Below are 12,464 nucleotides of genomic sequence, written 5' to 3'. Positions count from 1 at the left end.
AGCCTGTCAGTACTGCAAATTTTACACATCCATATTCTGTTCGCTTCAGGTTTCACAGAATTTCATTAGTTCTTGTAAAAGCTGAATTTTTCATGGTTTAGTGCATTAGATCTTTTTTTCTTTTTCTTGGCTACGTGTCACATTAAAGTTGTTTGTAGCTGGCTGCAAGGTTTTTTCCATTAATGAAACTGTATTATTTGATACTGTATTATTCTCATTGCTGCCTTCCTTCTGCTTGTATCAGTGTTTCACAGGCAGGAATCTTTTTCCAACCTTGATAACTAGCTGCTGCTGTCGTAGATGCCATTGTTCACAAAAAAGGAGACTTGCTTTCACAAAACAATGTAGAATTTGTAGAGCAATCGGTCTTCTGCGTTTGCTTTGCTGCTTTTTGAGCTTCTTATTTGTATTTTTCATTGAACATTCTTAGAGTTCCTTAAGTAGATAGTGTAGGAGACCTTTCTGTAACCGAGTATGGGTAATTAAATGAGAGCAAAGGAAGCAAGTATATAAATGTACTTGCATGCTCCCTTTTTATTATATGTGTGGCTTTAAAGCTTGGCTTCCTCTTCCTGATAATCACTTTTCCCTTTTCATACTGGCAGGTGAACACATTTATAGCCAATGGATTATATACTGTCAAAAATGAGAGGAATTAACTTTTTTGTTTTTAGCAAGTGACCTACTATTGAATTTATTTTTTCTAGAGCTTTTCCTCTGACACTGTTGTAGCTTAAACATTTTATGCTAGATGCTCTCACAGGCTTTCTCAGGATTCGTGGGATTTTGCTGCCTGCTAGGTAATTTCCGTCGCTGTGCTCGTCATGGCAGGACACTTCTTTCCTAATCGGCTCTGGGTGCAGCGGCACACCTTCTTACGCTTCAGATGTTTGGCAGCTGAGCACTCAAAGTATTTCGGTTTGACCTGCCCTTTGACATTCACCTTCAGATCACCAGTAATTGAAACCTGGCTGAAAAACAGGGTAACAGAAATAGATGTTTACGTGCAGCATTTGCAGTTGGATGTACTTGTAAATAAGCTGAGTGGAGGGAGGAAGGAACGCAGTATTTCCTGAAACATGTAGAAGAAACATGCGGACTTTAAAGGTGAGTCGTCTTCTTGGGTACCCCACAAGGTTACATTTTCATTTTGTCCTCCCCCCAAAAACTTACATACTGCAGGCTTACTCAGAAGGTTTCTGACACTCCTCTAACAACACTAAGGATTACTTTATTCCTTTGGAGGTGCAGCTGTCATCTTCTGGACCTTAATGGCCACTTACATCCCTGACTCGAGGAGCATTTAATGCTCTTTCTGCTGCCTCATGGTACCATGTGTATGGTGTGAGGTTCACGTAGCATTTCCTTTTATAACAGGTATAATAACAGCTACTCTGACACAAGCAACCGAATGAGGTAAATGCAGACAGCTCATTATTATAATTTACATGACACCAGATACCACCGAATTGGCACCAGTCAATATGCGAGTTAAGTCTGGGGTGAAAATTTGGGAATATTGTAATGCAGTCAATAATGATGATGATGATGATGTAACCTCCCTATATTGCAGTGCATCCAGCAGCATGTCCGAGTAAGATGTTTTTATTGTGATTTACAAAAATATCAGGGGTGCTTTTTAAATCAATGCAGTGACTGTTCTTAAATCATGCACTAATAATTTAGCCTATCTTCATACCTGAAAAGGTTCAGCTCCGGTATTTGTGACGTGAGCAGGCTGCGAAGGGGAGCTGAACGTGAAGCCTGTCTCAGCATGGCGTGCTGCTGACCCTTTTACTAGACGGCGATCGCTTCGTGAATTACGCTCAGGTTTTGCGGCGCAGCCCGCAGCGCTCTCCCCGGGCGCAGCTACCTCCCGCCGACTGCCGTGGGCGCGCGGGGCGCGTCCTTGCTTTGACGCGTAGGCTGAAAGCGTGAGTAACGGCTGTATTCCCTGGGCACTTGGAATTGGCAGGCCTTACGATGTGAAGCTTGGTCTCCCAGAAACAGTATTGAGTTATTAATTTGTGAGGGGAAATGTATTTTTTTCAGAGAAGCGCGCCTGCTGAAGCGCCAGAGTTAGCAGTAGGAAGTTCAGTAGGCAGGAAGAATTCGGGGCGTTGAATAAATGAAGTACGTTGTTCAGTTACAGTGGCCGTCATTTCAGAGCCTTTCAGTACATGAACACGTGCGGACACCCTTTATTTCTTTATGCACTTGATGCCAAAATCTCAGTGACATCAGTGGGAGCCAAGGGCTGCCAGAATCTTGCAGGTTTAGACTCGTCGTTTTCAGAGCTCCACGTAGTTTATGCTCTGTCATTTGAGAGTTTGTTTCACCTAGCAAATTGTGAAGTAACGTTTACTTGCCGGTTTTTTTTCCATCTTGTTTAATTTACTCTCTGCCCACCGGAGCAGGAGGAAAATTTGTATCATGTCCGTCATGTGCTGTATGGGTTAGTACTCCGGATCGCCTCGCCCCGTGGTGCCCACCCACGCTGGGGGGTCGCGGAGCTCTCTCGGGTGTGGTATGAGAACAGTTAAATAACCAATGGAAAAGTTTAGTGTTTGTGAGAAATTAATCGTGGACGGTGTCAGTTCAGAAGCCATGGTGTAGCACTCAATAGCAAAGAAATTTCAAGTGTTCATATTTAACGTCGGAGATGAAGGACTGTATTATACCTGTGTTATTCCTGAAGAGTCGACATAGGATGTATTTAGCACTTCGTAGAAGGCTCTCAAGACATCTTCCAGGTTTCTAGCTACCCTGGCTAATCCTGTAAATACATCTTGGGGTAGTACAGAGCAGCCTTTTATAGTAGTGCTGGTAGTGCACCAGAGACAGACAGCTTATGCCAAATGACCAATAGTCCCTTGATTATTTTATTTTTTCCCCTGAGACAAGCTTAGTTTAGGTTGCATTTCAGATCATCCCCCTGTGTGTTGTGTATAATACGGCAATTGGTCAACCCGTGATTAAGTTACAGCCGAAGCTCATGGGCATTAAGATGCTCTAACTGTATATGTCTGTGCTTGTGTTTCAAACTTGCTGCAACTGAATTTACAAATCTTAACATAAATCCTCAGTGGAAGAGTTTAGTTTTATAAAAGAACTTTGAGCTCATCTTGCAGATTTTTTAAATTTTTTTTTTATATTTTGAACTTCTGAAATTTAAAATTACTTTTTTTAGTAGTAGCATTATTATTATTAACAATAAAGTAAACACAGAAGAGGGTTAAGCTGGCAAATGTTCTCATGCAAGTGGCGTAGGCTTTGGGGCCCCATGGAGAATTATGATGGTTCAGTTAGCAAGGGGTGACTAGCTCAAGCTTTCCAAATAAATGTAAAATAGGTCAGTCTGTCTCTCTTCACCCAGCCTGGTGTGAGGTTTGCTTCAGGGAGCAGGTTCTGAATGTTTCAGACCCAGAGCTGTCTGCCAAGTGTCTCCCCGCTGCAAGGGTGCATGCTAAACCCGAGACCTCTTCCGTAGGAGAAGGTTAAGATTTTCCTGCCCGGTTTGTCCCTTTACCCCCGTGTGCTTTTAAATGCGGTAGTCAAAAGTCATCTTACTGAGCGTGTTAAATAAGCCTTTATATTTTCTGACGTCTGTACAGGCTGTGCTTTTCAGGCTGTATTATGGCACTTTTGTGAGGTCAGCTTGGTTGCTGTTCCTTATCTTCAGAGTTCTAGGCTTATGCTTTGCCGGAATGTGGCACTTGGGTCTATATGTATAAGCCTTTGGTATTGTGCCTGCGTTTTTAAGAGCGTTTTAATTAAGTGCAGCAGGAGGGCATCGGAGTTGAATTGTTTGGTAACAGTTAAAAAAAAAAAAAACGAACCCGCAAAAATCCCAAAAACAATCCCCCCACACACAACCACCCCCCAAAACAACCAGCCCCCTCTCCACCCCCCAGCTTCCACAGTTCACCAATAAACTAATATTTGCTATATTCCTCTAGCCATCATTGCCAGCCAGGTGGGAAGATGCGCAGGTTGTGGTCACGGCTCCCAGTGCAGCTCATGTGTTTTATGCAGGGGCTGTCGATGCTTTTCACGTGAAGCAATCCTCGCAGCGGGGAGACCGCCTCTTCCCGGACCATCGTGGACGCTCAGGGTCGCTGCCGCGTGCCCGTACACACCGGCTGCTCCCACCGGCGCCTGCTGCTGTCGCCACGGTGCTCCGGAGGCTCTCTCCATCCCGTTTCAACGAGCCACATGCGGAGCATCTCCGCAGCGGGCAGGCGGAAGCCGGAGCAATCTTCAGGAAAGTCAAGTTGCGGTTTCACGAGACGAAGTTTTTGTGGCCGCAGCGGAGGCTGCTGGGTGCTGCCGCGCCGGGCCGCCTCGTCTCCCTTGAGCTGGCACAGCCGCCTGTGTGGAGTTCCCTTTTCCTGCTTTCAGGGAGACACTGCTGGTCTATGCTTAGATTAAATTCTTGAAAAGAAGCGGCACCCGACGCCCGCTCGGAAAGCACGGAGTGGGAAGCGCGCTTCCCGCGCAGCCTGGTAACTGCCTGCCGGTTTGGCGTGGCTGCGGATCTTCCTGGCGCCCCATGGCTGATTTGGGAAGAAGCTTCTGGATTGGGGTCGGCTTGAGCAGGGGACCTTGGGAGTCCCCACGGAAGAGGAAGGCGGAAGGAGGAGCGCGGAGGCGATGCGGGGAGCCGAGCACCAGCTAGGAGAGAGGGGGGTGTGGGGTCACATGCCGCACGCAGGCACGGCAGAGGAGGGGGCTTACAGCGCGTGTTTTCTTGAAGCCTGTTCTGACTCTTGTCCAATAGACTCCGATGCCAAAGCGGTATCAGAGGAGCTAGGATTTAGTGGCTCGGAGAGATAACCTGATTCCGCTGATGGCATTATGAGAGAGAACAGCTACGGTAATAGATCTGTAAGCGTGATGTTACAAAACCAGGTAACTTCTTCATTCTTGCTGTCATGTTCTGATGCCTAATGGTCTTTGGTAGATCAAACTTTTTGTATTCTCTAAATGCTGGTTATACAGCTCAAAACTTCCTGTGGGACTACTGTTTTTATGGGGTGGAATTTCCCCTTTCAGTTGTCGGGAGCGTTCTCATGCACAGTCTGGGTTGCAGAGATAGCACAACCCGAACTGTGTGACATTTGAAGTTTGAATCCCTGTGAAGGATTCGTTATTATAATATCCTTGGATATCAAATCGGAGCTTGTTAAAATAATAGCAGAAGAGCCTTATCTCCAAGAATATTTTACAGTTTATTTCTTTTCTGGTCTCTGCTGTTTTTCTGCCTCTTCTTAGCAGCCATAGAAATCATGCTGCAGAACATGGGGATAGATGCGCTAGGAGTCTGTTGGAATTCCAGGACTACGGTGGGCGCTAGCTGGCTGTTTTTATTGTCTCCAAATAATGTATTTTATTGCCCAAGTTACCAGTGTGTGTTTTATACTGCCTGACACTGGACACTTTAACATACCTGAAGACCTTTAGGTATTTCCAGTATAAATAATTTATGTACCTCCCCAACACTCTCATATATATTATATAAAATAGTAATATATTACTTTATGTTGACCAAAATGCAGCAGAAGTACTATAAATGGTGGTGTTTGGAGCAAATATTATGAAAATGTACTACGTTAGAAAAAAAATCAGCTTAAGTAAAATGGAGCTTGACAACAAATAGTATTTTATCTCCAAAAGTGTCACTGGGGCTCAGTGGTGTACAAGTTCAGACTCACTGCTGCTCTACCCGAAGGTTAAAAAGAATCAAATGGCAGGGAGACGAGGACCCAACAGATGGTACACCTGGACCTACATGTTCAGGGTGTCTTCAGGTTAATGAATAATCAGCCTGAGAGAGAGAGATTAACCCTGCTGGGAAAATAATAACTGCTGGTCATTAGATATCGGAAGTTCCTGTAGCATCGTATTGTGGTGGGAGGGCTGGCTCGTGTCGAACTCTGTACCTGGTGCACTAGCTATCATTAAAGCAGTTAACAGGTAGGATTTAAGGCAACGCTAGAGGTTCAGGTTGTCCTTGTTTAGGTTAATGTTGTAACGTGGTTTATTGCCTGGTAATTATAAATCACGGTGTGAATGTTTCATGTTCTCCCCAATAAATCAGCAGCTTGATTCTTCTAATGGAGCTGCCTGGGGTAGTCCATCAAAGACGTGGCTGAATGCAGTAACCTAATCCAGTATTACAAACAGTTTGAATGTAAAATCTTAATGGATCTAAATAAAGGAGGTATTTTTTACCGATCACATCAGATGATGTATTGTTTTCGCTCCTGTAAAGCAAATGCGCAGAACTATATGTTAATCTTCATACTAAAAGCAACTGTTTTGCTTTCGTTTGTTACAGATCACCAGAAACTGGAAAGAGAAGCTAGAATCTGTCGCCTCCTGAAGCATCCCAATATTGGTAGGAACATTTAATTGCTTTATACAGTAGATAGCAGTTTAGAAAATAGAGGGAAAATGCAAAATACCAACTACAAATAACAGCTCATGGGAGTCAAGTAGAAATATCTCCAGGCAAGACTATTTCTTTATAAGGTGGTGCTCCTTTCTAATTCTACTATGGGTTGTAATGTCCCAATAGGTCACCTAAAGCAACATGAACTGTTCTCGTCTTCTTTGAGCTATTGCTCTGCCATCAATGAGCTGTCTATGCCAGGTGTTCGGGGTTTTTTTGAGCAGTGTGTAGGAGGAGTTATTTCCAGTGCTGCTCATGACTTTTTGAGACCTGCAGAAGAATTTCATCTCACAGCATATGTTGCAAAACGAGGCAGGCCAATGTCGATAGAGTTAGTGTTGTTTTTACAGAGATGCTTATTTTAGCCTGTTTTATTTTGTGTTTGAGATTCTGTTCTCCTGTAAGAAAAAATAGGTAGATGCAGAAAGCTCTGTTCCTTTTATTTCCAAAACTGTCTGTTTTCTACTGAAGCATTCATGGAAAGCAAAAAAGGGTATTTGGGGAGGTGGGGTGTGTCTGTCTCCTTCCTTTAGGAACAGTAGAAACAGGTAAGTACCTTGATCTTTAGGGAGTTGCATCTGGGTTTTTCAGACACTGGATTATATGCCAAGGGTGTATCTCACAAGGATATTTGCTGTACCTGAGACTTATGCGGAAGAGTGGGATTTTCCTGTCCATCTTGTTCCTCTGTCCCCATGTATGTTCTTAAAAGTTGTTGTCAGAAGAACCAGTAATCTCACTGCATGTTTTAAATAAACACATATGCTTGGTACTCCAAAAGCACTTGGCAGCCTGCTTGTTTTTCCCTCTCCTTTTCATTTTTAACTAACAAATAGTGGTCTTTGTGACATTTTTAGACTAATATAATTGTTTCATGCCTGGGAAAGAATCAGCTCTTTCCTATTAATAATAATCATAAATTGAAAACAAACATACCACTGTTCAAAATGAAATGCCAAATCTCTGAAAAAGCTCTCTTATGCCGTATCAAAAGCTTAGAGCTTTCACATGCAAATGTAAAGGGGAAGAGTAGTGTTATCTGCGTTATTTTTATCCCAGCCAAAATTTTTGCATTGTGAAGTGATGCAAGACAAGGGAATGTGCAACTTGTTTCGGGGAGGAGGTGCAGCTCTTACGCAGTTGTTACACGTATGGTGGCTAGTCTGACGCGAGTCATTGACGTGTGCCTTGCTGTAACTGGAGTGTATTTGTGAGTTTGAACAAGCCAGGGAAGATGAATAAAAACCAGTAACAAACTGATGAAGTAGAAGGGTTGAAGTGCACAGTTGAAACAAATGTCTAAATTGATTTCGCGGGATCGCCTGTCTTCAGTTTGTTGAGTATGTTGGACCAGTATTAAGATGTAGTCCAGATCCTCCGTGGCAGGCCAACTCTTCCACATACAGTGTTTATGTTCATGCACGTATGACTTGAAATGCAAACAGGCGATGACAGCGTTGGTGACAGGCAGGTAAGGTTCTGTAAGTCAGCACAAATTGCACGCATTGCTTCCTGCACCAAGGCGCACAACTCAGTCAAAGGGTTATGGATGAATTCTTCTACCCCTGTTTCAGAGAAGATGCTGTCTTCTAGATCTGTTGAGAGAAGGTTTTAATGACTTAGAATCGGCACGCCAGGGTTTGGCAGCAGGCGTTATATTCTGTCGTCGTTCAGTTTCTACTGTCAGCTGTTCTGACAGCCCTGCCCGTGTATCTGCCCCCAAAAAACCTCTTGCAATTAGTGTGCTTACAATAGTTCCTTGTTTGCTTAATTGCTCGAGTGAAGGCCGCTTTGTATCTGGTTTCTCTCTTGGAGGTAGATCATAAATGTGGTCTGAAAAACGAGAAACCCTTTTTGTAAACTTAGAAAGGTAACTCTTTTCAAAAGTAATAATGTCAGGCTTCTGGAGTCCTACCACAGGAGCTACTTGGCATCTGGGGACATGGTTTAGAGGGCATGGTGGCATTGGGTTGACGGTTGGACTTGGTGATCTTAAAGGTCTTTTCCAGCCTTTATGATTCTAAGTTTGCCGGCTGAGCTTGGCTGTCCAGTTCCACCGGCCCTCTCCTTCGCCCTGGCAGCGGTTTACTCTCACCCCTTCTCCTGCCATCGTGCCTTAAGCCAGCTAAATGTTAACCCTAAAATCATTCTAGGCGCCTGCTGCCTGTACCCGACTGATTCTCTTATTCTTGGGTCACTATCACATCCCTTTTTTCAAAAAAAGTCATCTCTAGTGGGTAATAATACTACATCACACTAGAAAGCACTGACAGCCAGGGAGGAAGTACACCAGAGTAAGGTAGCTCAGCTGTAACAACAGAGATTATAGAGTGCTTTACGTGTCTCAAAATGGTAAAGATTAACCCTTGTAAACAAGTTGTATTCGCACTATGTGTATGACAAAGAGTATGCCTGTTGAAAAATATTAGCGAGTCCCTGAATATAAAATCCATGCTTTTTTCTTCATCTATATTTTCTCCTGAATTTACTGCCACAGATTAATTTGTAGTAGCCCAGAAGAGATTTTTTGCAAAGGAACTTGTCATGCTGACAATACATATGTATCATTTAAGAAAATTAAGAAAAAAAATATTAAAAATAAATTTTCAAGTGCAAACTTTATAGGAAAGCAGCTATCTAGTTTAATCGGTTGGGCAGCTTCTCAAAGATGATCTCAGTGGTTTTCTTTATTTTCCTCCAGTGTAATGGTTTTTTAGTTACTTGCCTCTTTGAATTACACATTCATTGCAGGGTGGCAGATTTCTGAAGTTAGAACTCAGTAATCCTTTCTCTTTTCTTTCAGGCTTATTCTTTTTATTCTTCTTAGTTAGCTTGATTAAATCTCCCTTCTAAAAGTGACTTAGTGTAAAGGGGTCCGTTTCAGGTTAACTTTATTTCTAAAATAATACATATATAATAGTACTCTTTTTTTTTTTTTCAGCGTTGTATGGTCTCTTTCTTTAATTATTTTTCAGGTTTTAAAACTGTACCAGAGGCTTTGGGGTAAAAAAGCCTTTTTAGTTGCCTTTTTCATACTTTCCCTCCAGTCAGAGTAAAGCAACACAGCTGTGGTGAATCACATTTTTAGATTTCAGCCTGTGAGTAAACACATTGTAGTTTTCATCTGAGCAAGACTTTTTTTTTTTTCTTTAGAGAAATGGAGTTTAAAAAAGATTCTAAACCACTGGAAATATTTTCCAGTTGTCTTTCCAGAGAAAATAGGGAATTATCAAAAACTTCTACAGATCACTGGTTTTGTATTTCCAGGGTAGTTGTCCAATTAATACCTAACTAGAAAAATATTTAGTATTTAGTTATTTCATCAGGGTAAGAAATAATTCAGGACTAAACTTCTTAACAATTGACATACCTATTTTTAGCTTCCCAACAATACCATTTTTAATATCTGTTTCATATCTGATTTGATGGTGGTTTTATTTGACGCATGTCGTTATGCAGTTAGGAAATCCTTTCAATTTTAGTCTGTTTTCATGTGCACTAAACTTCAGAAGTTCCTCTGGTGTTGGCAGATGAGTCTTAAAATTGGACATGAATGTTTTAATTTTTTTTTTGTGTAGAATTTGAACGGAAGATTTGGAAAAGCAGAGCATATGGGGAAGAAATAGACGACTAAATCAGAATGCTTTCTTTCAAAAGGATAAAACTCTGAAATTTGGAAATTAAGGAGACACACATGAAAATATTTTTATTTCAGTTCTTGATTTGAATTTCCCCAAGTAGTCACTGTAAAATGTTAAGCACAAAAAGACCGAGAGGAAACAAACATATTTTTTGCTGTCTTTTTACAAGTATTTATGACATCAGGCTATGATTTCGGGCATGAACATATCTACCAAATGTTCACAAATAAAGTAGTTAAGTAAGTATTGAGGCATCTTATTACGTATTTATACTGAAAGAATGATTTTGTACTAGGGTAAGATAACAAGTTCTGAATTCGTGCTTGAAAATTTAAATCACTGATGAATATTCTCACTAGCCAAGTGTCACAAATGGAAGCTAACTAAAAAACCAGCAATCTGGCCCTTCTAAATTCTTACCAATTGAATAAATCCGTGATAATTCATGTAATTAATTTTGATACACAGATGTTGCGTTGTTTGGTATGGATACATATATTTAGGCATAGCTAGGCCTATAGGTGTATACGGTCATGTGAATTTTTTTTTTTTAATATTTTTTTTAACAGCGGATCTTGCCAAGTACACTTGATATCCTTTCAATGAAGTCATGAATCTAGCTACTAGCATCAACTGCCTTCTGTAAGGTCTTTGTTCTACTGCTGTATTATGTGCTAATTTTTATGTTATGGAAAATCAGCATATTGTTTATTAGGGATATTAGGAAAACAGATATCCGCAATAAAAACAAGACGGTAGTTCTCATATGATGGGATTATCTGCATCGGCGTTCTAAGGAAGTCTCATTCAATGTTTTTATCAACAGAATTAAAGGAAAAAACTGAAGTGGTATCAGTTTGATGTGGTGGGACTCAGGAGCCTTACAGCCAATAGATGGGAACTCACATATCTAAGAGCAAAGAATATATGTCAGTCTTAAAAGAGGAGTGCCTGCATCTTGGAAAAGCGTGACTTTGAAAAACCTGTGATGACAGGAAATAACTACTTGAACACAATCTCCTTGGGAGACACCCAAGATTGTTGTAACACCAAGGGGGAAGTACCATTCTCAGCTGCATGGAAGTAACCATCAGAAAGAGGAAAATAGTATTTACTTTGTTTTATTTATTTTGTTTTGGTGTTTTGTTTATAATAAATTTTATTATTTATTTCTGCCAACAGAAGTCACTCAGAGTACTGTGCTGAGCTTTCACATACCCATGTCAGTAAGGATGATCTAGGTAAAGGGGGTGATTTCAGGAGGTCTACCAAGATAACCAGAAAATGTTACTTATCAAGAAAAAGGCAAAAAGAAACATGACTATAGTGATGAACTTAAACGTAGGAGTTATTTTTTTGGCAGTGAAGGTATGAGAATAACTTAGGCCTATGGTGTTTTCTGGCTTAAAATGTGGATTTTTTTTTAAAGCTTTATACTAAGAGCTTTCTATTACTGAAGGTGTATATCCTCCTGGTATTCAGAACTATGTATAGGCCACTGTTTTTGGAAAGCTGAATATTGTTGAAGAAAGACTGAAAAGTAACGATTCTGTTTCTGCAGTGCTCAGGAAGCCGGGCAGTCCTTACTGGTTATGCTTACATCCAACACAGAAGTGTCATGGAAATCTTCCTCGAAGATGATGTTTTCACTTCCAGTGTAACTCCAGGCTGTCTCTGAAAGCTGAGTATCTCTGTCCAGCCACTGCTTTGCATATAACTAATTCAGTCAGTTTTTCAGCATCTCTTTATTTTATTCACCTTTTTTATTTGAAGAAATCCATGATTTCTTCTTCTCTATCCAGCTATGTAGTCATGATGCCTAATGAATGGTGTAGAAAAAATGCCTAAAAAGAAAGCAGGTTAGAAATAGTATTTCCTGTTCTCTTTTTCCAGATCTCCGTTTCCCACTTAAGTAGCGTATATAGGAAGGTTTGTCTCAAAAATACTGGATTTCCTCATCCTTGTCACCTACAATTATTCCTTAGCAATACTCATTCCTTATGTTCCTGATTTCTGCCTCTTCTCACCTCAGTTCTTTGTATCAAGGTAATTGTAGCAGAAAGTGAGCCCCACTGAATTTTGTGTGAGAACTAAGATGATGCAAAATCCATTAGGTGAACTTTCAGGCCTTGAGGGAATACTTTAGGGGAGCTTGGAGTCCTTTCTTCCTGGTCAGTCTTTGGCAATACTGGTATTTTCTCCTTTTCCAGCATTTCTTGAGTAACACTTCTTTTGTTACATTGTGGTAGGAAATTTGTAGGCAAACATAGCTCAAGTTCCTTCAGTAACAGAGCTCCAGCAGTTTGTGCTGGGCTCCAGCCAAAACCAGGACAATTAATCTGCTTTTTAGCATTGCTGTATTTCTCCGT

General features: G+C 41.2%; 1 protein-coding gene across 14 annotated transcripts in view; it reads left to right on the top strand.

The window, feature by feature from the left end:
* CAMK2D (calcium/calmodulin dependent protein kinase II delta) overlaps nt 1–12,464 on the top strand; it is a gene marked incomplete at both ends in the record, with an annotated part of 157,292 nt that overhangs the window by 58,969 nt on the left and 85,859 nt on the right. For all 14 annotated transcript variants that reach the window (XM_081998736.1, XM_081998744.1, XM_081998732.1 and 11 more), the window contains one exon: nt 6,341–6,400. In XM_081998736.1, the coding sequence (XP_081854862.1) occupies nt 6,341–6,400 (60 nt within the window). The remainder of the gene's footprint in view (nt 1–6,340; nt 6,401–12,464) is intronic.

Source organism: Phaethon aethereus (genome assembly GCF_964289735.1).
Source record: "Phaethon aethereus genome assembly, chromosome: 4".
NCBI classification, from domain to species: domain Eukaryota; kingdom Metazoa; phylum Chordata; class Aves; order Phaethontiformes; family Phaethontidae; genus Phaethon; species Phaethon aethereus.
This window is presented reverse-complemented; position numbering and strand designations above follow the sequence as displayed.